General features: G+C 43.5%; 1 protein-coding gene across 2 annotated transcripts; it reads left to right on the top strand.

Moving 5' to 3' along the window:
- Window positions 1–920: 920 nt before the first annotated feature.
- On the top strand, window positions 921–24,344 carry LOC124195585 (transcription factor Sp9-like). 2 transcript variants are annotated; one of them, XM_046590102.1, is made up of 4 exons: window positions 921–1,577; window positions 18,277–18,402; window positions 20,914–21,825; window positions 21,926–24,344. In XM_046590102.1, exons 1-4 carry the CDS (start codon window positions 1,491–1,493, stop codon window positions 22,823–22,825), a joined length of 2,025 nt encoding a protein of 674 aa, XP_046446058.1. In that variant the 5' UTR covers window positions 921–1,490; the 3' UTR covers window positions 22,826–24,344. The 2 variants fall into 2 exon arrangements, with proteins under 2 accessions (XP_046446058.1, XP_046446129.1); XM_046590173.1 differs by lacking the exon at window positions 18,277–18,402.
- The last annotated feature ends 3,302 nt before the right edge of the window (window positions 24,345–27,646 follow it).

The raw sequence follows: 27,646 nt of genomic DNA on the forward strand, positions 1-27,646 counted from the left end.
TTGGCCGTCTTTTATTCTTTTTACCTTTATTATTCGATTCGAAATGATTTTTGGGCGCTGGACTGATGGCGAGTGTCAATCATCTCCTTTCGACCGGAGAGATGATGATGATGGAGATGGTGTGGACGAGTCTTATAAGATGCTGCTGCCCGGATAATCATCATCATCCAGCACCTCGTATGCAAAGTGTATCTATATAAGAGAGATCATCCCCAAAAGAAAAAAAAAGAAAACAAATTCTTATTTGGTTCTTATAGTACATAAGAAGGAGGAGCTTATTATATTCATATCGAACTTATAACAAGTATAAGAATTAAGAAGAAGAATTGGAGAAAAATCGGGTATTCTTTTCTTCGGATAGTTTTTCCCTCCTTATGGATGGGCGGAGTAGGAGGAGTGAACGAGTGGGGCCGTCCTCTCGGCATCATTGGTTCCAGCCCTCCTCCAATTGTTGCCCGTAAGGTCGCATCTATGACGCCAGTGCCCATCCAGTTCCACCCACTACCTCCCCCCTGGAAAACGTTGGTGTTTTTTGGGTGGCTCGGGTGGGGTGGAAGGTTCGGTTCTGCCAGGAACCCGTGCTGTGTGCCGTACGTGCGTGTGGGTGACGCCCAGCGAACGCCCCTCTTCCTCGCCACACCTCCCGAAGGGGTGGTGGGGTGGGCTGGGTTTATTCTTCCACCATTTTTGATTTTTCCTTCTTCTTCTTTTTCTTCTTCTTCTTCTTTTTTGTTTTCTTGTCTTGTTGTGTTGGTGCCATCCTCCAATTCTTTCGTTGCCTCCCCTCGCCACCCCCTGCCGGGTCTGGGAGGATAGAAAGGGGGAAAAAAAGGGCCAGAGGAGGTGGATAAGGTACCGCCCTTTTCTCTCTTTTTTATTTTTGCTCTTCTTCTTCCTTCGTTCCATCAGCTGCTGCTGCCGCTGTTGCTCGCCGAACGAAAGACCAGCGATTCCAGCAGTGCAACTCTCGTCAGAACTTGCTGAAGCGGCGTCCAGTGCGGGCCGCAGCTCTTTTCACTCTCTGCTCTTCTCCGTTCATCATCCTTTCCTATCTCTATCTCTCTCCTCATCTCCGTTTCACAACATCACACACACACACATACTCTCAAGTGCTCAGCATTGCCGTACCCAATCGGACTGTGTCGGTTCTTTCGGTGATTTGTGATTTGTGAAAAGAAGAAGAAGAAAAAATTCATTGTGTCAACTTTGACCCGAACGCGATTTATAGTGTGACATCATCATCCATCCACACATCTTTCGTCATCAAGTGCATTTTGATCCGATTGATCCGTTGCGACGCGATTACGTGAATACGCAGTTTTTGAATTGTTGTGTTTATTCTTCATCCAACCGAATTTGTTTTTCGTTGTGAGTCGATTCACGAAATTCAAGCGAATCAGTTCCGTCGGGGGAATTGATCCCGTCGTGAAAACTTGAAAATTGTCATTTTATCGAAATCCATCAGCGCAGCCCCGCCAAACATTTCCACAATGTTGACCGACGTACCGGGAATGTTGACCCGTGCCGGCTTGTACCCTCACAGCCAGCCGACGGCTGCCGTCATCCACGACAAATCGGTAAGTCCTTTTTTCTTTTTTTAAATTACAATTCTGTCGTCGTTTATTATATAGTACCCGGTGATTATTTAAGTGGGGGAACAAATCATCAAATAGGCGCCACTTTTTTTATTTTTCGCCCAATAAATTTAGAAATAGTCCGCGGGAATAAATAAATAAAATAAAAAAGAATGTGCGGTCGTTTCTCAGTTTTTTTCCCTCAAAAAATATTTGTATTTTATTTTACGATTCTTTTGATTTTATTTTTCCCCCTTTTCTTTTTAAACGATCGTTGTGTGTGTGTGTGTGAGTGCGCGCGCCGTGCGTCTAATAATTGACTCTGCTCGTTTGTGTGTTGAGAGAATATTGGGCCTGCCCGAACTCACCGGAAAATTTCACCCAGCCGAAACCGAACGGAGCGATTCCGATTTTTTCTCTTTTTCTCCTCTTTCGCCCTGTGCGCGCAGACGAACTCATTTGGTCCGGGGTGAGACAGACGGTCGCCTCCTTCTACACTCGGCGCCGCCGCTTCCTTCTAAGGGGTGGCGATGTGCGCTGTGTGTTGTGTTGAGAGTATATAGACTGCAGGGCCGGGGTTCTTCACATCCAGCAAAAAGTAGCCTGTATATATCTTTTATAGAGAGAGAGAGAGAGAAAGAAAAAGGAATATAGGAAGATGAGGATTTGACCTCGCCGCGATGGTATAATCATCACCGGCTCCAAACACCTTTTTTTCTTTTCCTTTTTTTTCTTCTTCTTCTTCTTCTTCTTCTTCCCAATTTTTATTTCTTTACCTCAGACCTTCTGGACCTTCTCGACTGTCGGCCCTCTCCTCTTTTTGAAAGAAAAAACCTCTCGTGCTATCCGACATAAAATAAGGAAAAAGAAGAAGTCTGGAAAGGTTTCTTCTTCTTCTTTCTTTCTTTCGAGGAGTAGGACCAGCAGCCTTCGTTCATTGATTTACATTCTAATGACTTGATATTAGTTAGCCACAGTCCGAGATGCCGTAGAGCCATTGCATATACATTTGATGAAATATACGAGATGCATAATGGGGGGAAATCTATACACGAATGGCCGGTTTTGAGTTGATTATATTATATTGATGTGATCAACGGTAGGCAAATGCATAGAATCAGGTCTCTCGCATATATCAAAAGATCCGATACGTCAGTTTGATTATAGGCCCCCGGTTATCCAATATCGAACTGATCACGAGAGAGACGGGGAATAAATCAGGCGATCGAAAAGAACAACACCAACAACAACAACAACCCGTAATGTTGGAAAACGAGAAAAGAAGACAAATAACGAAATTACAATCGGACGCGTGAGGATAAAATAATTTTTTTCCATCCGTCATCTCGTTGCGTGATCAAACGCCAGAAATAAATAAAGAAAAAGAAATGATTGCGGGTGGCATTCATTCTCCTCTCGCAAAGCATTTGAACCGCAAAAAGAAAAAATCTTTTAAGTTCGACAAAACACACCATCTTCCTATAATAAGTATACGGCGGATAATTTCCGTTGAGTGAGGATCATTACCGAGCACAAGCTATAGATATATGCAGCACACGAGAGATCCAGCCGAAAACAAAATGTTAACCAGATGCCGATTCCGTAAATTGTTTGTTTTCGGTGGAAGACTGGAAGTGCAGAGTCTATATAGCTACATCCTTGTTTTAACAAGATTGTCAAAAAAGATCTTGTCGTCGGGTATTTAGAAGAGGGGGGAAAAGGAGACCCACTTGTCACCTTTGTAAGGAGAGGCCCCAAAAAAGGGACAAGACGATTTTTGTGCAAAGATAATAACAAGGGACCGAGGATCTATCACCAAATACTTTCCACTTTTAGTTTTAGCACCCTCCTCCTGCTCGTCAGTCGTCCTTTCGTTTTTTCGATCTCAATCTATTTGGGTATGCGCTCGTTGACTTGTCGCTCTATTTTGCGCTAACTAAACAGCGGAAGGTTTTCGCTTTCGTTCGCTGATGGATGCGCATCCTCCACCATGACCTTTTCTTCTTCCTCCTTCAGCCACGAAAATGATAGGCGCCGAGAGATTTCAATCGGAAAATATAGTCAAACACACATACTGCTGATCTCCTAATTGAATCGGTTCTGGTGGTCTTATCTTATTCTTATTATCTGAAATATTTCCTTGTTCCTTCATTTTCTCCAATTGGCTGGAATTTTTCTCCTTAATTTACAGTTAAATAATTAAACGGTGAAGACCACCCCGCCGCAGTTGGGACTTTGTTATAACGAGCTGCTACCTCCCATATAATAATCTGATGAAAGAATTTTTAAACGGTCGCCAAAAATTTTTTCAACTTATTCCATTGTAAAAGGACACAGCCAAATTAGTTAACTCACGGACAGAATAAATTTTTTTCCCCCCGTCTAATAGAACACTGTGTAGTGGACTGGCTGGCCAGCCGTGGGCTGCAGTCCGCTTATTAGAGGCGCCCATGGGTCCTCCAGTTTTCGTTTTCTTCTTTTTTTTTTTTTTTTCTTTCGTTCCCGAACTTCTTCTATTTTTCTTCTTCTTCTTCTTCTTGCCCTCTGAGCGCATCTTTCCCTTCGTTTGAAGACTCGGTGCCTCTGCCACTCGATCATGCCAGCGTGTCACAAACAGGCACACCATTATCAACAGTTGATGCTTCTTCCTCTTCTTCTTCTTCTTCTTTGCCTTGTCTTTCGACGAACCACAGCAACACACAGTTGATTCTTTTCTCTTTCCTCTTCATCATCTTCCATTTCTTCTTTGGGGTTTTTTCTTCTTCTTCGGCGTTGAAGAATTGTTCAATTTTTGAGGTTTTTTGACGGGGTTTTTTTTTTTGTTGTTCTTCGTTGATGGAAAAACCCTCTCTCTCACACAACAGCACCGAGTTCATCTAATTATCTTTGATGTGAATGCGTACACACATAGCGCAAGTTCCTGCTGGATTTGTTCTATTTTTCGTTGTTGCTGTTGGTGTTTCCCTTTCAACGCGTTTGCGTGCCATCGCCTCCAGCTGTTTGATAGACGTCGGCATGTATAAATAAATTCACGATGGTGTGCACTTGACACACTGCAAAGCCGAGCCGAAGCCGAAAGAAACTGTGTCAAAAAAAGAGTTGTCGGTCTCTTCTTCTTCTTCTTCTGTGCGATTTAAAAACAATAATTGCGCGGGGGCCTAAGGAATTTTCCACCGGCGTCGTCTTGTGTCGCCTATTGCGTGCCAGCTGATAACTCAGGTACAACAACAACAACAACAACAACCACGCAAGAGCAACAGAAAGAGAAAGAAAGAAGGGCAAATGTGCTGCTCAGCCTTCAAAGAAGTAAAAAATAAACCATCAAGGTCTCCGTTTGACTCCCATAGAGGCACCGTCAGACGAAAGTCAAAAGAAACGAAAAGCTCAAAGGGAACGAAAGAAAGAAAGAAAAATAAAAGGAAGAAACGGCGAGTTGAACTGTCGGTCTGTAAATCTCCCATCAGTTATTGCCGAACTAATAGCCTCATAGTCGATAGATGGCCTCAAGCCAAGACGGGAAGACAATAAGGCCATGAAAGTAACCAACAAAAAAAAAGTAGCTGCAGCAGCAGCACGGGTTCAATCAGGAAAGAAAAAGAGAGAAAAAAAAAAGTTGTACGTGTTCCAGTTCCATGAGCGACGATATAGGCCGTCTACTAGGACTATAAGAGAATTGGGCAATTAAATAATCATCTCTTATTCTTTATCTCTTTTGGAGTTGGATCATCTTTTTTTTTTCTTTTATTATGTCGGGAAATAAACTTTGTTTTTTTTTCTCTCTCTTTTGTGGAATTGACCACAATGATAAACTTTGCAACTGGAAATTCGATCGACAGACGCGGTGTCGGCCGGTCGCATCAAAGTCGCTGGCCAGCCGAGAAGCGGATACGTTGTCTCACTCACGTCATATCAAATTTGAAAGTGAAAACAAGTCGGCAGAGAGCGGCTCGCTCACACACAAATAAAAATAAAAAAAGACGGGCGGAAAGTAAAAAGAAAGGGAAAAAATGAAATATCAAAGGCTTCAGATGACGACACAATCAAGTCTCCCGTTTCAAACATTGACGGAATGTAAAACGTCTGATATAATATGTGTGTCTCTCTCAACTGTGACACAATCAAGGGACCGAAAGACAATGGCGTCCGTCCAAAATTTAAAAAAAAAACGAGATTATTTCTTTTACGGCTAAAAAAAAATAAAAGAAAGAGAAAAGTTTATTTTATTTTTTCAAACTCATTACGGGCGGCGGAAGGAGCGTAGCCGAGGTAAAAACCGTTGGATGGCGCCCAGAGAGAGTCTAATGAGACAGCTGGGCCCTGGGTATGCGCACTTGGTGTACTACACTGTACACAGGTACACACACCAAATCTATCCAGGAGTCTAAAATGGCCGTGTGTTGTACTATTCGTCGCGTCGGTCGTGCCGCCGCGCTATATTAAGAGTTGAGAATATTTCTCCATCACGCTCGGAATTTCCGATTCGAACCGACACAAATGTGAATAAATGGCCGGGGATAGAGAGCTGGCGGCCCGGGCGGCGCATCAACACACGGCGGAGCTCCTTATTCGTGCCGTGTGTAACGCAGATATATCCAACCGGAAGGGGGCGGTCACCCTCCAACAATCGCCCCCCTTCTTTTTTTCTTTTTCTTTTTTCCATGTGTCCTGCCTCCTCCAAACAAAACAAAAAGAAACAACCAGTGTACAATTCCTGTATATGCCAAGTTAGACAAACTAAGCGACTCATTCGTTGGCTAATGCAATGTGATCCGTCCAATTCCGTAGTAGACACAATCTCCCGGCGTTATGTCATCAATTCGTTTAGATTAAACGCGGAGAAAACGAAAATTTCCATCTAACCAGATTTCCTCTTCCATCCGCATCTCTTTCTAATAGTGGATGCGATGCAAAGAGATTGCGTGTCTCTTTTCTATATATCTATTCTTTCTTTATATTCTGTTATTCTCGTATTCCAAGCAGAACGTGGGCTGTGTCGGCTGTGCTTTACCTGAGGAGGGTGATTTCATCCCCTTTTTTTCTTTCTTCTTTCATTCTTTTCTCCTTCTATTATCATGTGAATGAGCCTGTGGGGTCCACCTTCTTTCTCTCTTCTTCTTCTTCTCTTGTTTCCCTCCGGTAAAAAAAAAAAAAGCCTCCAGCACATATGAACTATCCAGTCGATAATAACGTATCAAAATTGTTTTTTATCTTTTTTATTTAAAAAAAAGGAAAAAAAAAAAATTTCTCTGATATCTTTTTATCGCATTCGATATCCTCGTGTGTGTGTGTGTATACTGCGGTGTGTAATCTCAGTCGACTGCTTAGCGTTAGATTGACCAACAATAAGGAACAGCACACCGGCCTCTTATTTCCATCTTTTATAGATTTTTCCTTCTTATTCCCATCAAAGACGTGAATCGACCGTCGAAAATCTTACGTCGAGACTATCCCGTGCATATTAGGTTTACCTTTTGATAACGCCTCCGTATATATATTTATAACTGGGTAAGAAATCCATGGGAAATTCGGTTATTTCTCCCCTCCACCGAAAAATGAAACACCGGGACCTTCGTCGCCGCGTCGCCGTTTCCGCTTTTATAAACATATTACCACTCTCTCTCGCTAGGCTGGAAAACGACCGATTCTTTTCATGACGAAAAAACAGTAGACCATTTTTACAAGTGGTCTGCAGTGTATAAAAATAAAAAACAAAAACAAATTGAGTGTAAAGGTACCAAAAAAGTAAAAAACAACAAACACCCAAAACAATCCCGTTTAATGGCACATGAAACGCCCGACTTTTTTTTTTCTCTCTCTCTCTCTTCGAACGAAGCGTTCGGCTTCGTTTTGATAATATTTAACACCTTTGATAGTAGATGTGTTAACAGTACATAATATAATTGGAAGTGAAATGCAATCGAGCGCTTCGCCGAGGAGAAGAGAAAATTTCCCCGAAATTTGTTTTTTTTTACAACTTGCGTATAAAAATGGTATTGGGCGGCGAATGTTCATTTCCATGTTAGTGCTCTAGCGTGTGTATTTTTTTTCTCTCTCTCTCTCCCCTGCGAACCTCCATTTTGTTCGGAAATTTTCTGGCGACCGGAGAATAAGAAGAGAGAGAAAGAAAAAAAATGGAGGTAACAATCCAAACGGTTTCTCTTTAAAATTATTGAATAATATGTGAAACATAACACAGCGCCAGGTCGATGAAGTGTCAAATAAGGCCCATTGATAGATATTATTAGAAGAAGGGGAATATATATCTACACAAAAGCGGGGTGGGAAAGAGAGGAGGAGGATAAAAAAAAAGTTGGTTACATACAAAAATGTGTGTAGTGCGCCAGTGCCAATACACACGCATGTTATCCTATTGTGATTTGCGGCCTCGATGAGTGCGTATATGCGTAGGGTGCGCAGACCGTGTTTTTTTTTTTTTGTGTGTCCCCTTCTCGTTGTGTGTGTATGCGATGTATATAGTGGCAAATTTGTCGCCATAAAAATCTAGCACCCCTCCCATATGTGTGTAAACCACCCGCCACCCTATGGCGCAGGGAAATATTTATTCTATACAATCAATAATATAATAGAAGGTGATGGTGGTTTGTTTGGCCTTTTTTTTCCCCTTAACTCAAAAAGAATTCCGATTTTTCGGAATAATAAACGCCGTTTGGACACGCCACACAGAGCCTATACACATAGGCCTTATTAGGCTAAACTTGGCTTCTTTTTCTCTCTATCGAATTCATTTTTGAAAAAAAAAAGGGCTCGGCAGCTACAGCTACTTTTTATAACTGTAGAGATCTCGCCAAGTGAGAATAATTTTGATTCGCATTAGTGCTGCCTTGTCGATCGATATTAATGAAGCCAGCGGGGGCCCGGCACCACGTCATGAGAGAGTCCGCGGTGAAAAGGTTTTTACATCGACCGTGTGACGACGGTTGAAAAGTGCACAATTTGAAAAAGGTTCTTTTTTCGCGCGTCATTTGTCGGATGGTTTTCGGTGGCCAGCCAAGGGCATTATCTATTAGAGAGAGAGAGAGAGAGTTTAACCTTTTCTATTTGGTGCTGGTGTGCAAGTTGCGGCGCCCCTGTTTAGAATTGCGGATGCATTCCGCGTGGCGATGGCAATTTGTCCGGTTCTTTTGATTATTCGGCTCATTTGCGATTAGAGCACAGTAGAATGAACCGGCCCTCTTTTGGGTCGTCGCTCGACTGTTGAATATTGGATTAGTCCGTGGCCAGTCGCCACAGTTACACAGCCAGCATATGATGCCCATGCATGCACATGTGGCCTATACAGCAGCAGACCCCCCTCCGTTTACGTAGACACAGTGCTCCCTCCATCGATTTGGTCGGCCTATATATCTCCGATATTATTAGCGCGGTTTGAAAATCTCCCAAAAGCCGAGCGGTGTTCGAAGCTGGGCAATCAGTTCCATCACCCGATTCAACACATTTCTTTTATATGTGCCGGCCCCTGTGGCATGATTGGAGCTATTCATTCCCGACTATCTGTCACGAACGGTATCCATTTGTCGATATAGGCCTACATAGAAACTCGATCCACTCCAGCGCATACGCTGCGCCGTGTCTAGGCTTTTGCATACGGTAGAGCCTATTTTTTCGGTTAGTGTAATAAATTGAACGAAATGCATAATGAACCGGCGGCTACATCTCCTTTCTTTTGCCCTGGCACGCGGCCTATACCCTACTATAGCATGCAGCTAATATTATATATAGTAGGCTCTACACACAGTCAGAGACTCGCAGTGAAACATTTTCATGGTCGCTCGAGTTTTCGTTCTATTCGTTCGGCCGTCTGCGAGTTGGAAGTCGAGAGATGTATATTAAATATATTGCCACCGCTGAACTGTGCATAAAGGGGGCCAAGAAGTAGAAGAAGAAGAAACCTAAAGGCTACAGCACACATCTAGCAGCTCTAGCTAGTGTATATATATATATACATCTGACTGTGTTTGGGTTATTCAAATTTATTCCCAGCTGCGGCTGATGATCTATACGTTTTTAACCTAACCTTCTGCGGCCGACTCAAGGGCCTCGAATATAAAGGGCTGTTGGATGGTGATCGATGAGACGACGAAGCTTTGCCAGTCTCGACACACCAGCGCTGGGACCTATAACCGTAAACAAGAGCTATATATCTATCCCTAAAGCTCTAGTATTATTATCGTTAGTTATTATATATGAAGTCTCCCATATTCTTCTCTCTCTCCCTCTCGCTGGGGTATAGGAGTAAAAAAGCCGGTGAGTGTTTTTCGTCTTTTTCTCTTTTCCATCCTCGTCAGAGAAGCCGGGCGCAAGAGTTTTGATTGAAAAGAATAGACACGTCTGTTTCGATTGAGAGTGACATCACACATCAGATAGAGGGACACAATCCGCGATGACACATGTAGGAGCACGGGATTAGCGGAAATGTCAACGGGGGAGGAGGTTTTTTTTATTTTTTGACGCTCGGATAACATCCGCCTCTCTTTCTCTATACCTGGACCCTGGTCTTACATTCTATTTAGACAGAATAATAATGCGAATCGAGACAATCAAAAGCAGCCAACCAACAACCTATACACTAATGCGACCCAGTATTATAGCACATGCATTTACACACACTCTGAGTGTAAAAGCAACTGCGGCGGCGGTCATTGTGTGCGTCAAACCAGCTGCGTATTAGTTGCTGCTGCTGTGCTACCGGCATTATATTGGCTCTCTTTTTTTTTTGTCCTTTCTCTTCTTCAACTGTCAAACAGCATCCCTCTTTGCTTCTTCTGCCTCGATAAATGGACACCAACCAGACCGCACCTTTTGACACCTACCTATGGGGTGTGTAAAGCCCCCCTCTTATATGCTGTCTGCAAAGAATAGAGAAGAACACAATAACCAAATAAGGAAAAAAAGGGCGAGAGAAAGAGAGCTATACTAGGAGGGTCATCGGCGAGCAAACAGTTGTCGCCATAATCGCCTGAGCGACATGAGTGTGCTTCTAATAGTTCCGCTACGATAATGTTTGTTCTCTTTTAAGCCGATTTTCATCACTTGATTCCGTCATCGACGCTCTGCTAAGGGGCCTAGAGACATGTGTAGGCCTAGATATATAAGCAGCAGCTAGGCCTATGCGCAGCACAAAAGGGATTTGAGCTGGACTGGAAGAATGGCGGAGGGAGAAAGAGGCGGAGTCGCCAGGTATCGTACCGGTTCTTGAAAATAAGAGTCTGAGCATCAGCTTGAAGTTTGTGTGTGTGTGTGTGTGTGTGTGTGTTATGTCTTTTCTATTGAATGGAGACCCCGACATCTTTGTTGGTTTTGTACTCAAGTGGCTCCTTATTTCCTCCGTGCCATCCGAGCAGCAAACAACATCTCATCATTCAGTCATTCACTAAATCTACGCTACTACTGCCTGAGCACACTGCCATTTTGTTTAGGAGAGCTAATGTACACAAGCGCATCAAAACGCACAAGTGGCAATCATTATATCTCTTAATTCTTTAGTTTTTTCCAGTGTGGCCCAACGCTGGCATTGTTATGACGTAATAGGCCGTATGTGTGTGAGTTGCCAATCGAATCCATTTTTTCTTTCTACTTTTGGCTCCCATCTATCTCAGTTGTGCATAGAAAAATATAAAAATAGCGCGACCGCGGAAGTCAACGATGACACAACTTTCTTCTTTCACAGTTGCACAATCTTCTTTTGTTTTCATCCAAACCGCCGCCAGCAGATAAAACAAAAAACTGTTTCCTGAATCGTTGAAAAAACAACAAGGAGAACACCAGAGACGAAAGAGAGAGAAACGTGTCAGACCACAACCCCGTGCTTTATAGGCCAGCAAAAACTATCGCTTTGTCTTTTGAAAAAACGTATTGTTCTTTCACGACTGGCTGGTATATAAATAAATTGTTGTCACAACTGTGTTGGATTACTGTGATTGACGAAGACGAAGAAGAAGAAGAAGGAAAAAGTTGGTCGATTGAATTGCGATTCACCTTGAAATGGGCCAAGAATTTGTACACCGGAGAAAAGTGAAGGTAGAAAGAAGAAGATTGGCCTTCATCATCATCATCATGACCATCATCATCATCATCAACGGCAACACAGCAGCTAGCAGCTAGCAGCAGGGAGCAAAAGAAGTTAGGCAGCCCCCGCTGGGCTGGACGCGCTTCTGGCAAAAGTCAAAAGAAAGAAAGAAAGAAGAAGAAGAAACGTAGAAATAATAATAATAATGCAACAACAACAAAAATAAAAGAACCGAATGTATTTTATGTATACCTACGAATGGAGAGGGGGGAGAAGAAGGCTAGGAGAAGAAATAATATAAAAACATTTATTTTTATATTTTTGTAAAAAAGAAGAAGAAGAAAAAAGGGGCTCTCTGCCGCCGCTCCGTCGGAGGTATATAGACTTGCAGCACCGAGTCAAAAAGGCGAAGGCGGGCTATATAAAAAACCCATAAGTTAGTCACCTGTCGAAGTTAGGAGGAGGCCAACTGGCGCCTTGTCTGCTGCCACCATCTCCGCTGCTGCTCCTCACTCTCTTGTGTGTGCAGTGCGCACTGCTGGACTCTTCTATAGGCCTATGTCTATAACGCACGGCGATTGCCGGCATCCAACACGGCCAAAAAGCTCAAAAAAGGAAGAAGAAATAGTGTATAAGAATAGAATTATTTATAGGTAGATGCGGTGCTGCTGATTTCCTCTTTAGAATGGAACAGTACACAGCGGCGAGACCAATCAAATCATCTTCAATCTTGGTTCAGTTGTCTTCTCTACAAGACCACAAAACGAAAAGGGAAAAAAAATAAAATTTCTTCTTCTCTTTTTCGAGCTCTTTCGTTCGTTTTTCTTCTTCTTCTTCTCTTTCCGTGTGGTCATTTGCATTTCACCGTCATCCAGTCTGGGTGTGTGCTGAGGGGTGAAGTTTCCATATGCATAGGCCTAGATATAAGACAGCAGCAGTGCAACTAGAAGAACAATCAAGGGGAATAAGAGAAAAGCTCATCCATCACCAACGGCGCACCGTGGGGTTTCTGATTTAAACTGACGCCAACCGCCCGCGATATCCTATCGAAACTCTCTCGCTGCTGTTGCTGCTGCTGCAACCGGATCAATTCAATTGTTTTGAATTTTTGATTGAATTTCACTTCGCCAGCCGTTTCGAATTTTTCACACGCGCTACACGATTTCGGCTGGCACTTGCGGAAAAATATGTCGTCATTCCCGGCCGCTTTTGTTTTATTATTATTTATTTTTTTTACCGTGTTCTCTGCCATTGGCAGCCAATGTCGCGCGCTCGTTTCTTTTTTTTCTTCTTCTTCTTCTTCTTCTCTGCTGGGCTCGTCGTCCGCAACTTTAGCGACCGCAGGTTTTAGATTGCTAAGCAAACACGACATGACAGCTCACGTAGAGAATATAGACAGATAAATGGTAGAGAGGGGAGGAACAACCAGAAAAAGTTGGGCGATGTGATGATGATGGTGTGTGTCCTCTATATCCGATGAGTAACAGCTTTTTACAGGCCATCATCATGTGGTTTTAGCGCCGCTTCTCTCTCTCTCTCAGCGTTCCGTCTTTTGCGCTGTTTGAAAAATTATATTGGGCCGTTCTCAAGCGTGCAACCGTCAAATAACATTTTTCAAAATGGCTTAGATAAATAAAGAAGAAAAAGAAATCGAATGAGCTATTATTACATTTCTCGTCTATCAATCAGTAGTCGGATCGGATACATTTGAAAATTTATTTTCAAAAAATCGATCAGGGTATTAATTGCAATCCAATCCAATTGTGCTATATATATATAACCTATCTATATACTGTAGTTGCAACCGTTAGAGCTAAATGTGTCCGTTTCGGTTACCCCCCGTTATTCTTTTAAGTGTGGCCCCCAACTGCGCTGGGGCTCCTTTTTCCTATAGAGAGCGGCAGGCGGTCGATTGGTTATATATTTCTCTAGCGCTACCTGCCTTTTCTTTCTCTCTCTCTGTGTACCTTACCTATCTATCTATATATATTTGTTAGCAGCATCGGATGGAAAATGTTGGCATTGCAGTCGTAAATTTTCTTCCGTTTGGTACAACACCGGCCGCCCAAAGTGCCAAAACGGATTAGTAGGGTTCATTATTTATATAGCAGGGGCGCAGGGCCGCTCACCTCCGCTAGGAAAATCGCAGTTCACGCTGCGTTCAAACAACAATCGCAATATAAATTTCAGATTTTTTTTTTTTCATTTGACATTGAATCGCCAATCGGTTCATTGTCGTAGATTGCAAGTGCGTATCTACTTATTAGATGACATTACACGTTTTAACTAGAGAATTGAACCAATGCAATTTCAAGAAAGAATGGAAACTTTTGTGTTTTCCATAATGAGATTTTCACGGGATATTGCGATTGTTGCGGCAGCGGCGGCGGCAGCAGCCCAGTACACAGAGGGCGACATTTATTCCCGTCGATTAAAGCCGATAAAATATTATGATGCCACTCGAGGAGAATGTGTGTTAAAGAAAAACTCGCTCTCGTTTTTGTTTTTCTCTCTCCTCCAATCTCCATCATCTCCTTCCGTGTATGGACTTATTTTTGTTCGTCGGGTCTACCGAGGAGAGAAGTAGAGTCTAGGCCATTCGTAAATTTTTAGTAGGTCCCCTTTAAATAACGAGTCGCATATAAGCGAACAACCCAGCGCCCGTTGTTGCTGTTGTTGGAGAGCTGCGTGTGTTGCGTGTTGAAAATGCTCCGCTTTACGACACCCCACCACCACCACCCAACCACACCACCGACAAAACAAGAAAATGGGGAATAAGAGAAAGAGGTGCTGGTGGGGAGGAATAAAAAAAAAACCGCGGCGATGAACGAACGAATGCGCTCCTCCTTCTTTTTTTTCCACCCCACACATACACATCTATTCCTATATGTACATATAGTATGCACGGCTTTTGCTCGCATCACCCACCACTATACTATAATACTTTTATATTTTTCTACCTTTTGAAAATCCCTCCGGAAACCGTGACATTTGGTCGTTAGGTGCCGCCGAGTTAGTAAGCAGCAGCAGCAGTAGTAGTAGTAGTGGTGTACTTTCTTTTCTTTCCCTTTTGGCTGCTGCTGCTGTTTGGACGAATAACCCCGCCGTGTGTGTATTTTTGAGATATAATAATGCTCGGGGACTTTTAGTAGCTGCCAGCCGGGGGTTTATACACCGCTGATGTGTGACCTCTTCTATTATGTATTTCCCTTACTCAAACTCTGTGTGTAGACATGTTGACTGGGAACATGCAGTCGACCGGATTTTGTGTCAAAATTTTGGTCAAAAAATGACGAGACCGGTGATATGGGCCCGAATCATGTGACCGTTTCGCCCGTTAATTATGTGGGTCACTTGAGCATTACCTCTGCTACATATTCACATCGCGATGAAAAATAAAAATTTTTTTTTTTTGAAAGTTAAGTTGCCTTTTTTTTCCTTGTTGCGTCTTGTTGGTTTTTTTTTTGTCGGCCGTGTCGTTCCTTTTCGCACGTTCCGATAAACGGCCGCCGTCATCGGTCGATATGTGCAGTCACACGGAGCGCAAATGTCCCTTGGCCCGGCCAACCGACAAATTTCTTTTAAACGATCGACCGCTCGCTCAGGGGAAATATAAGCCAAAGAAAAAAGAAAATTTCCCCTTTTTCTTTTTTTACGCTGAATGGCTTTTCAAAAGAATTGAATCCAGATAGATTTTTAATGAATAAGAATTTCCAGTCAGGTATTCTCACCAGCGCCTGGAGGGCTGTTAGCGATGAAAGATTTTGAAGGAATAAATAAAAAGGAATTTTTTTTTTATTTGAGATGAAAATCTCTTGTTCTGACATCATCATTCCCGTATTATGTGTTTACATTTTCAAAAGAAAGAAGAAAAAAAGCCCCGAAAAAGGAAAAAATCATAATTTTATTTTTTGTTTTTTCCCCCCTCTCAAAAATTTATTTTTTTTATGGGCTCTCTACGTCACCATTAACGAAACTTACGACTTTTTGGTGGTTTTTGCTCTCCTCCAACCGGCTTTCCTTGATGGTTATGAACATTTTTTATGTTGCCGTGCCACTCTCTCTCTTTCGTGTGTGTCTATAAATGTTTCAACCCCAACTGGGAAGTGGATAGAGAGGAGGGATGAAAGAGCGGCCAAGGGAAAACAGGCCAACGCCATTGGCTCGCCGTTGTCTTGACAACCCCACGCACTCCAGGAAAAAATAAAAAGAAACAGAAAAAAAATTCGTCTCGTTATAAAAATGTCTCGAAATAATAAAAAAAAGGGCCGAGACAATGAAGCACACACAGAAGATGTATAAGGAAGAAACAAAAAAAAATGGATACACAAAGAAGAAGAAAAGAATGGGATTGGGCAAGAAGGGCCGACGATCTAATCACATAATTGGATCGCGGACCAATGGCTTCCATCCAACAGAAAAGGGACGAATTTATTACAAAAACAAAAAAGAAAAAAAAAAAGTTTCTGTTCTAACTCCATCGACCAGAGTTGAACTCGTTTAAATTCTTTTAAAAGCCAGAAGCACATAGCCACTAGACAAAGTGACATATAGGAAGGTGTTTAAGGAAGAATTTTACCTAGAAAATAAAAAAATTTCAAAGATACCTTTTTTAAAAAAAAAAGGTTGACTATATATAGTCGATGGTATCAAGCCCCGTCATCAGACGACCATTAGGGCTCTTTCGGTCTCTTATCTTATTGAAAAGACGTTAGAGAAAAAAGCTTTTTTTTCACCTTTTCCTCAGTGGACATAATTGGTCAAGAGTGATGTACGGGAACTTGTGTATGTACAGGGTTCCTGGCGACAAAACTGTTTGTGTACGTACAAGATAAGAGAACCGACCGTCCTGGTGGTGATGTCTATGCTGGGGGGATGAAAACAAAATGGATACAAAGACATCGCCGCCACAGTTCACCAATTGTACGTCCATCTCCTGGAAGGAGAAAAAAAAGAAGATGGGATAAAAAGATATATAGAAAAGAAATAAAAACTAGTAGTCATGACGGCGTGGCTGGGTCATTCTTATATGTGTTGGGTCCGGTCACACGCGTTCCTCACACAGCAGTGGCGCCGTTCCTTGATCAATTACCTAAATGTGTCGCTTTTTGTACAATCATCAAAAGAAGTTGCGGTGGCGGCTCCCGGTCGTCGTCGCCGTTCAGGCAAGAAGAAGAAAATAAAAAATAGAGAAAATAGAGAAAATAAAATTCTAAAGAAATGAATAAAAGAAGCTGCTGAGCCGACGACTCATCGTCGAGTGCTGTTGAACCGGCAATGATCCTAATCATCATCTAGCTGTGCGCTCTCCAACATTATTCTCCTACAGCTCGATTCTTCTTATTCTCCCTTCACCCCACCAAGAATGGACACAGCAGTATAGATATGCCCTTTTGAGCTAAAAAAAAAAAATTCCCAGCACAAAGATGCTGCCCTCACTTATTCTGGGAAATTTGTGTGTCCCCAACCCAAAAGTGGACACTGAAGAAACCCGAGATGCGCATCCATTTTTTTGTTGTTTTCTTACGGGAGAGCGCGAGTCGGCGGCGCGAGCTGATATTATGTGGCCGCCGTAATCCGAGACTAGAGGATATAATATTCTTTTTTTTTTCAAAATCTCATTTCACAAATGAGAAAATGTCCTGTAGTGGACAGAGTCCGATGGCCTTTATATAAGACGACGAGAGCGGATCAAATTCAATCGCGGCGCCATCACGCCGCGAATGAAAATGCCTTGATATGGAACGATCAATATAGACACAAAGCCGGATTTTAAAGTGAATAGTATAATACCATTGGAAACGTTTATTGATTCATCACTGGTCCAATTATAACCGCGGGACAAGTCCTTAAATGATCCAAGTCAAAAAAAGAGAACTAGGAATGAAAAGGCATCGTGAGATGTATGACCGTTGAGCAGTTGGGCGGGTCTCTCTATGATATGGACAGAGTCTACATATGTATCGCTCTTCTATGTTGATTCCTTTTTCTTTCTTCTTCTATTCCATTTTTTTTTCTTCTCTCCAAAAAATAAAAAAAAAAGGATGGAGAGGGGTGAAGGGTGGAAATGTTTTGCTTGTGCCAGGGCGTGTCCCGCCGATCACGCAACAGACAACCGAGCGTCTCGACGAATCCCATTGGCCAGTCTGATGGGCCATCGTTTTCCCGGCTGGGTTTCTTCAAGGGATTAGAAGAAATAGGCACCGGGCACGAGAGAGTCGATCTTTTTTCCTCCGTCTTGCTTATATATAAAAGAGACGCACAATTTCCCTAAAGAAAAAAGAAAAAAAAAAGATCAGGGCATCAGACACAAAGTGAGCTCGCCCAAAGTTGACCTTTCTTCTCGATGAGCAATTAACGGTAATGAACACCGAAAAATAAAAACCCGCGCTCGATCTGTGCTGGGCGCGCGTTCCGGCACACACTTTTCCTTTGCCTTTTTTGAGCTGCTCATCATCATTAATTCTCTTGTTGCGTAGACACTCTTATTGTGTGCATTTCTTCGTTTTTTTTTAATTGTTCGATTCTCATTCTCATCCTTCGTTCGAATTTTTGTTTTTCTTTTTGTGGTTGTTTGGTGGAAGTGGTGGAAGGAACAAGACATCGCAATAAGTTGAGCATAGGAAAGTTTTATTTGATTAATGAACTGGAATTTGTTGAATTATGGCACATTAGGCACAAGAGGCTCAGGCAGCGGCGGCTGCAGCGGCGGCGGCGGCGGCGGCGGCCGGTCTGACTGCCGGCGTCCACGGTCTTCTCCACTCCAAATCGAGGCTGTGGCACTCGGAGAAAGACATTCTGGTATGTCCTCCTCTTCATTTTTTCATTTCCTTTTTCCATCGTTTTTTTCTTCTCTTCTGGTGACAGGCCTAAACTGCTGGTGGTAGATGTAAATTAATGGGTTACAAAATGTTATAGACTAAGCATCAATCAGATCATCCGAATCAACCGCATGAAGTATCAATAATTTAGACAACCCACTTGATCTGTTAGAGACAACGGCCGATTTGGTGATGGAATGAGCCAACGATGATGAAGATTGCGTGACTTTCCCACCCACCGGTCGTGTGACAAAAAAGGTGGTGCAGCCGCGCCTGTCGTTTGCACGAGCACGATAGAGCGCAATCAAAAATGAACGTTAGTAGTATATCTATTATAGGGAAAGGACCACAAAAACAGAAAAGCTTTTTATCTTTTATTTTTTCAAATGGGGGGAAGGAAAAAAAAAGGCGCGGTGTCGGTTTGACATCCAACAACCATTTCGTGTTGTCGTCGTTCAGCAAGTCTGCCGGGTATTTTTTTAGATAGGCCTACATACGTGTCGCGGTTCTATCCAACACCTCAACCTCAATCGGCCACTCCCATAATATATCGGCACTCTCCTGTTCCTGCTCTACCGTGTAATAATAATAATCATAGGTACCGTTTCGTGTGTTCTGTTGGGGAGTGATGAACAGTGATGGACGAGTTATTGTTCGTCACGTGTCTCTCTGTCATATCCCCTCAACAAAACTCTAAAAAAAAGAATTTCACATTGTCCCCCCCCCCGTCGAAAAAACCGTCCGTTTCTGTCCCATTGTCTTTTTGACTTGTCACATGCAAAACAATTGAAACGGGACAGTTTTCAAAGACAAAGTTTCCGAGCGAGAGACCTACCGCAGAGTTAAATCGACTTTCTTTCGGTGGGAGGGATGATTGACACTTGTCAATGATGGGCGATGATGCGAAGGACATCAGCTTGATTCTTTTTTTTTTCCTTTTTTCCCAACTCGGAGTTGATTGCCGGTAGACCACCGTGATTATATATAGTACCCCTGGAACAAAAAAGGGAAGGGAAAACAAAAGATTCCTCGACATGATTTGTTTGGCTGGTAGTTTGCATACATCAGTGACACACATAGTTTTCCCATCTGATGTCACTAGCTGGAAGAAAAAAGGGATACGTGCTCTCCTTCTTGTAACTGTTATCGCTGGTGGTAGAAGGCTAATAATCCCCTTTTTTCTCTGCATCGACACAAATGATGTGTATAAACTTAATTCAGTCGGGGTGGTCTCTTTCTGTACATGTATATAGCTCATTTTCATTTTGCTTTTTTTTTTTGTTGAATATCCTCTAGGACCTATTTAGAGAGGTATATATCTTTTCCCCCCTTTTTTTGACTGACTCGTTCCGTTCCATCTCGTCATCTCCGCCCATATTCCGTCTTCCTCTTTACCTTTATAGACCCTGCGGTGCCCTTTTTGAATGCCTCTCTCTTTCTTTCCCTTTCGATAATGAAAAAAGCTATGCACTTTTTTTTTTCTTTCGGTCAAGAGGTTCGTTCCACTCGTCTCCGGGGAGACAAACACCAACTCGGTTTCATTTCCCACAGCACAATGAACATGCACACACAAGTATACTATAGATGAATAAATAGGCCTTGGAGACCCGAGCTACAAACATGTCGTCACATCAGCGGCTAAATTTCCTTCTTCTTCTTCTCTACTTGCGCTAAGGTGTGGGCGGGGGTGTACACATCAGTCCGATTCCGTTTCTCTAGGAAATTGTGCCCTCCTTTATTTTTTTACCTTTTCGACTTCGATTTTAAATTTTTATAGCGCGCGTGGGGGTGGCCCTTATAAAAAAGAACCGCTGGCATATCCCCCCCTTGGTCCGGTCCTGTGTCGATGTGAGACCCACCGATAGTCGCAAGTCGAGTATATATATGTACATAAGTTTAGGTGCTGTGTATATGCTACACACACAGAAATAGAAGCGGAGAGAGAAAGAATGAAAATGAGGAAAAGGGCACAAAAGGCGGACAAACCAATATTTGAACTTTGGCTTTTTCCTTTTGTTCAGGGGGGCCATTCTCGAGATCCTTTTCTTCATCCTCTTTTTACGACCCTCTTAGACTCTCTTGAAACTGTTAGGAGGATAAAAAAATATATATATACTGATGGAGCTAAGGATCTTGTTGAGGCCGGAAAAGAAAAAAAAAACGACCATCTTATTATTCGGCTGTTGGCGGTCCATGTGATGGTATTATAAATTCTTTTGAAAAGAGATGGGTCAATATCTCTATATGGATGGGAGTTATAACATCGTTAAAATGCTAAAGACCCTTCATTCCCCCCACCACCACCACCCTCTTCTCTGCTATTTCAACACGGGCCATTAGATAATGAGACGATATGCTACCGATGCCTAAACTGCTAGTTGGTTTGCTAAGGAAAAAAAAAATAAAATGATTTGTCATTCCACCCGCCATAGTTCGATGATTTTGTTGCAGCAGCCAACTGATTGAATGTTTTACTTGTTGGTTATTGCAGGAACATCCAGGATTGAGAGGCACGCCTTTGGCCATGTTGGCCGCCCAATGCAGCAAATTGTCGTCAAAGAGTCCGCCACCGCTGGCGGATGCCGCAGTCGGCAAGGGATTCCATCCGTGGAAGAAATCGGGAGGCGGTAACAACACCAGCGCTTCCAGTACGACGGCGACGGCCACTAGCGGCAACAACACGCTGGCCACCTCTTCCGCCTCGACTGGCGGTCTCAACAACAACAATAACAACAACAACGGCCAGTTCAACGGCGTTTCTCAGAACGGGCAGTCGGGGCAGAGACAGGCCAGCGCCACGACCACCAACACCAACACTTCGTCCGTCACCAGTTTGGGAGCGGCCACAGCCACCGGATTGGGCATGGCCGGCTATCACCAGAGACCCGGAATGGGAGCCACAGCCGCCGGATCGTACGGCGGCGACCTCTACTTCAGCCATCCGCACCAAGCGCCGGACATGTACTCGCGCACTGCCCACCATCCGTACGAGCAGGCGTGGCAATTCCAGCAGCACGTCAAACAGGAAGCCGCGGCCGGAGTCAACGGGTCCAGCTGGTGGGACATGCACCAAGCGGCGGCTGCCGGCGGTTGGCTGGACATGAGCGGAGCCACGGTCAACATGCCGTCCGCCCATCACACGGCGTCCGCCATGCACGCAGCCGCAGCCGCTGCGGCCGCTTCTGCCGCCTACTCGGCCAGCGACTACTCGGCCTCTTTGGCCGCTGCCGGCAGCACGGCCCATTTGCTGACCACCGGCCAACACCTTCTGCAGGACACGTACAAATCGATGCAGCAGCATCACACGTCCGTGACCGCATCTCCGTTCGGCGTCGGTCTAGGCTCAACCGGACACCAGCCCACCGCCGCTTCGGTTTCCTCTGCTGCCACATCTGCCCATCAGGTAAATTAGATTTCTTCCGGGTTCTTTCCCGCTCTCATCTTTTTTTTTTGTTTCCCATCCGATTTGTATTTTCTAAACGTTTTTCTGATTGGTCCATCAGGTGCCATCGCCTCGTTCATCGCGCCGCTACACGGGACGGGCCACTTGCGACTGCCCCAACTGCCAGGAGGCGGACCGTTTGGGCCCGGCTGGCGCCCATTTGCGCAAGCGCAACATCCACAGTTGCCACATCCCCGGATGCGGCAAAGTCTACGGCAAGACGTCCCACCTGAAGGCCCATCTGCGCTGGCACACGGGCGAGCGTCCGTTCGTCTGCAATTGGCTTTTCTGCGGCAAGCGGTTCACCCGCTCCGACGAGCTCCAGCGCCACTTGCGGACCCACACGGGCGAGAAGCGGTTCGCCTGCCCCGTCTGCAACAAGCGGTTCATGCGCTCCGACCACCTCAGCAAGCACGTCAAAACCCACAGCGCCGGAGGAGGCGGAAGCGGCGGCGGAGGCAACGGAAGCGGAGGAAGCGGCAAGGGAGGATCCAGCAGTTGCGGATCCTGTTCAGAGTCGGAGGAAGGAGCCGATGATCGCGATTGCAATAGCCAGTCGGAGCCGGGCAATCCGGGAAGCGTCAGCTCGCCGGGCGCCAACTCATCCGTCAACAGTCCCACTCCGATTCAACAGCAGCAACAACAACAGCAGCAACAACAACAGCAGCAGCAACAGCAACAGCAGCAGCAACAACAGCAGCAACAGCAGCAGCAACACTTGCATCACGCCCACCACTTGCCGATCGTCGGTCACCATCCGCACCATCCGCACCATCACCACCACAACATGATGATGTTGCAACACCACACGGACATGCACCACCACCACCAGCAGGTCATGCACTCGCTCCATCATCCGGTCCACCACCACATGGGCATTGGCGGCCACCATCACGCCGGACACCACCACCACCTTGGCGTTGTCGACGCCGTTGGCGATCACATCAAATCAGGCCATTAATCAAAAAATGTGGCGCCGCGCCAAATTTCGAATTGAATTTTTTTTTCTTAAATCATTAAAAAGAGAATTAAATTACTAGAGTTGACGAACCAAGTGAAAAGCTAAAGCTGCTCCCTTAAAAAAAAAAGAAAGAAAATCCCGCGCCCGCATTTTATCGTAATATTTTTTTCCCCACCTTTTCCCGATTCCCTTTCAATGTGAATATGAAATTCTTTTCTGTTTTTTTTTTTTTTCTTTGCCGTATTATACATATAATCTAAAGAACTGGGCGGTTTTATCTGTGCGGGCGCCAAAGGAAAATTTTTTTAAATCGCCCCACTTTTGACTCTCTACAATCGGCAAACTTTGTGAAGGTTTGCAACTGGCTGGATAATAACTATATATATATCTCTTATTATATACTCTGAGTGTGTGATGTCTGCTTTTCGAAAACAATTCGTAATTTGTGCGTGTGTCTCTGTACGGACTCACTTTTCATTTTTATTTTTAATCGTCCGTGTCGATCAGTTTTTTTCGGTTTGCGCTTTTTCTTAATTTTTTTTCTTTTCTACTGGCCGGACACTGAGCGATCGGATTCACGACCGCGACATAAAAAAAAAACAAATTGACAAAAATCTTTAAAAAAAAATTATACCCGACGTGACAGTGACAAATGAATCAGCCTATTATTATTATTACTGTATACATTATATTTTGTTCATGGTAGATGCGATGATGACAGTTGGACGAGTAATAGTCCAATTTCTCCGATCGTCGACAATGGCCCTCCCAGCAGCGTATTGTGTAAAATATACTCCTGTAGTGAGCGAGTGTGTGTGCGTACGTGTGTGTGCTGTGTGTGTGTGTCTGATGAGAAATGATTGATGATGTGATGTCAAACATGAAACGATTTCCTCTTTAATTTGTTTCTTTCATTTTCTCGACCATTATCTCTAATATTTCTCTCCCCTTACCCATTTCTGTACAGTCCGAGGCCGCGCCTACATTTTTCGCGAAGCTGATTTTTCATTTTGTCAAAGTGTCAATTTCCCCATTGTAAGTTTTTTGTTTGTTTTTCTTTTCCTATATTCTTATTTCTTCACGGCAGTGATGGACATCAAACCACAACTGACGAAATGCGATGACTCTCCCAGTGTTCGGCCGCCTCCTGATTTCAATTCAGCTGCTCCTATTTCAATTTTTTACTATCCCGAGACTAAAAATTAAAACAACAACATCCTCCTCAACTGTTATTTTTTTTTTCATATGCACCGACAGGTTGCCCCCCCCCCCTTCTTCCTTTTTGGACATGATATTTTAGGCCGTCACACCATCGTCATGTTATTATTATTGTACCTATATTGCATCACCCGCCTCCTCATTACACCCACTACACATCTGTGCCCTTTTGACTGCCCTGATCTACCCCCAAATTGTGACTCCTCTTTCGCTCTCTCTCTCTCTCTTTTCCCACTGTTCTGATTATAAAAGTACATACACACATATGATGATTCTTTAAATATTATATCGATCAACTGAGCTTTGTTATATACACGGTTTTTTTTTCATTCGAAAAACATCCAAATTCTCGTTATACTTTTTCGACCGAATTTTTCTCGAGGGGCCTAGTGTGGTGGCCTGGATCTCCGACAAATGTCATGTTGGCGAGATTAGAAACTTTGTCTGGATCGCGGTCCTGGGTCTCATCCATCATCCAGCGCTTTTGTCTTGGATCTTCTGCGTGTTTTCAGATAATCACGCGGCCGTGTGTTAGCGCAACTCACCTATGTACGTAGTATACACACTACCATACACCCTAAAAAGGTATTCGTTGGGAGAAACACTTTTGCCGTGATGTTTAAGTGTGTAGTACTACCACATTGGAGTAGATTGACTCGTCTTTGCATCCAAGACAACATCGTTCGTCAATAGCTCCATCAACTGTTTTTAGTTTTAGTTTTAATTTTCTTTTCTTTTTTTTGCGCTAGCAAATTAACTATTATCTCCGTGCGGATGTAAATCGTACCGAGCGCTAGATAACTTCATCATTCTAATAGCCCTGCACACTTTTTTATCTGATTTTTTCGGCGGCGGCGAATCGAAAAGCGCTGATTTTGTAAATGAAAAAGATTCCGATCAAATGGAGACCCGTCAAAATGGCGCACCCGTGACCAACAACGTACGAAACACGCAATAATGCTTTGAAAGAAAATTTAGAATTTGACTAAAATGAAGAGGCAGGCGCGTATTTTGTAAATAGAATTCTTAGCAAATTATGATGATAAGAGGACTATTACGTCATTTATTCTCTTTTGTTTCTCTCTCTTTCTTTGTCTGTCCTCTCCCTCATTATCGAAATGTAATAGCGGCCGTAATGTTGGTGTTCGGGAACTAATAAAAGGGAAAACAGTTCAGAGACAATGGGAAAACTCGATAGACATCGCCTATAACATCGGCCATATTGCCCCTTTAGTTGTTTTTTTTTTTAGTTTTTTTTTTTTAGTTTTTATAATACACACAAACACAAGGCATCAGCAGAGGGAAGAGGCCGACCAAAGGGGGCGGTGCCTTTTGTTGACTCCGGAGCAAATCACGAGCTATAAGAAGCCCCGCCAAAAAAGAAATGAAACCCCCCCACACACATAACAACAACAAAATTCTTCGGATAGGGGAAAAACAACAAAATAAGAGAAGATCAAAAACTCCCCAAAAGAGACTCTTTTTTTTCTCTTTTTCCTTCTTCGTTTCAAATGGGGTGGAAAGAAAAAGAAATTTCCCTATCAAAAAAAAAGAAGGGAGAGATTCTTATATTTCACGTGTTCTTCTTCTTTCGAGGTCCAGGGAAATAGAAAAATAAAAGTTTTTTAAAAAAGAAGAAAACCTTTTGTTTCTTTATTTTGATTCTTTCTTTCTTTTCTCCCCCCTTCTCTTCACCAGAAGAAACCCAGAAAGAAAAAATATATATTCTCGGTGGTTGCGTCTTAACGGCGCCGCCCGCCGCAGACCTTTTCTCAGAGGCCCGGCGCGCGCGCCGTTCAAAAGGTCTACCAGTACACCACGGCATTTTCATCTACAGCACTTTTCTTCTTTTTCTTCGAGTTCTTGGTAGACACAGTCGTCGGTTTGTGTGAGCCATTTGAAAAGAAGCGGCGGCCATTGAACATCACGACGGTGCCTGCGGCTCTGAAATTCTTAATTTAAAAAAAAAACACTATTCCACAAGGGGGGAGAGAGAAAGGAGAGTTTTCGGTTCAAATAATCCCGACAGACTTTTTCGGATAGGCTTTCCCCGGTCTTCCAATAGAAACACGCCCTTTTCGGTCCCATGTCTTTTTTATTTCGAGCCCCTTCCTCCCCCCTCTTGATAACGAAATAATAATATAAAAAAACAGGTCCACCTTACGGTCGGCATCTCGACACATAAGCTGTCCCTGTGTAGACAGCACCTGGGGAAACTCACCGTAAGGCTTCCGTAAAACATGAAAACGGCACTGGTAAATTACTTTTTTTTATTTTTTTGTTTTTCCAAAGGCCAAACTGATGTCTCGCACATGTACATCAAAATAAAAGAAGAACAAGAACAAGACCAGAAGAAAAAAAAAATCCCCGCAAAGTTATGAAATCATTCGGGGGAAAAAGAAAAGAAAAAGGGAACCGCATTCAAATTTCATTTGAAAAATGGCTGTCGTAACTATATACAGCAGTCGTATACATATAGACTTTGTTAGATACGTGTCGCGATGAGTAATGACGCAACAACACGTTCGTGCGTTTCCGGCGGAGAATGTGACGGTGATTGGTCGGTACACTCTATTCGCTACACACAAGGACTAGACAATCATTTAATGATAACCCTCGCAATCCAGTGGCTGTGAATAAAAGGTGCGGACGGCTGTGTTGTCGACTTAGACTCTTGCGTCCAGCTTGCGTCTCTATGGTTGACGGAACCAGACAAATTTGTCGACAACTATTACATCTAACAGTGTAGCAATTTGGAGAATAATCCGTTTTGAGGTTTCCGAAAAAAGGAACGGGAACTGTTATTTATGGTTCCATCGCACTTTTGACATTTGCGCAAGAACCAACAAAGACAAACCGGCAATCGTTTCTATCCTCCGCAACTGTTGCGTCTCCAAAACGGAATTTGTACAGTTTGAACCCACTTCGATTGATTCGACTGTGAGTCTTACTTATTCGACGAAACTGTAAAAAGGGGAAACAGTTTTATGAACAAGTAAACCAGCAGTCAATCGATCTTAATCGGTTCACCTGTCCGTGTCAATTAGTTCGTTTGGACGCCCGTTTGTCCTCCCAGTCAATCTCCACTTCTCAAAAAGTGTTTCTCTAAAGTAGCTGTTTGTGCTTATACATACGAATGAACCAGTTATATATAGTTCGTCCACGGGAAGTGACTTGGCTGTCAGACCGCAGAGCCTGTAATTAAAATCATCGCCTACCACTTTTGAATTCTCGTGGAAAAAAATGGTTGTCTTTCGCGCGAAACTTTTTCGTTTTAATTTCCCCGACGATGGAGTAATATTGTGGGCTTCTCTTTCACCCTTCTTTGTATTTAGAAATTTTTTATTCTACACCCTTGTCTCCGCTGTAGCGCAAAGGATCTCAACTTTCATATCGGAGCCGCGCGGAAGTTGTCGCTGATATCAGAGTCGAAGACCAACGGCGGCGGCGGCGGTGACAGCGGCGGCGTCAGGGAATATAGACGACACCTTTTGTGTCTGCTATTATATACTATAGCTACTACTGTATTTCAAAGCCGGGCCTCTCTCTTCTATATATACTACACTACACTCAGCGCGCATATGGAGAATTATACGGTGCTGG

This window comes from Daphnia pulex, chromosome 1 (assembly GCF_021134715.1).
Source record: "Daphnia pulex isolate KAP4 chromosome 1, ASM2113471v1".
NCBI classification, from domain to species: domain Eukaryota; kingdom Metazoa; phylum Arthropoda; class Branchiopoda; order Diplostraca; family Daphniidae; genus Daphnia; species Daphnia pulex.

What these genes read in the sequence shown, in the direction of transcription:
- LOC124195585 (XM_046590102.1), top strand. Translation starts at nt 1,491, where the DNA reads ATGTTGACCGACGTACCGGGAATGTTGACCCGTGCCGGCTTGTACCCT. An exon ending in CCGTCATCCACGACAAATCG is followed by an intron (nt 1,578 to 18,276) that starts GTAAGTCCTTTT and finishes ATGGCACATTAG; the next exon opens with GCACAAGAGGCTCAGGCAGC. An exon ending in CTGCCACATCTGCCCATCAG is followed by an intron (nt 21,826 to 21,925) that starts GTAAATTAGATT and finishes TTGGTCCATCAG; the next exon opens with GTGCCATCGCCTCGTTCATC.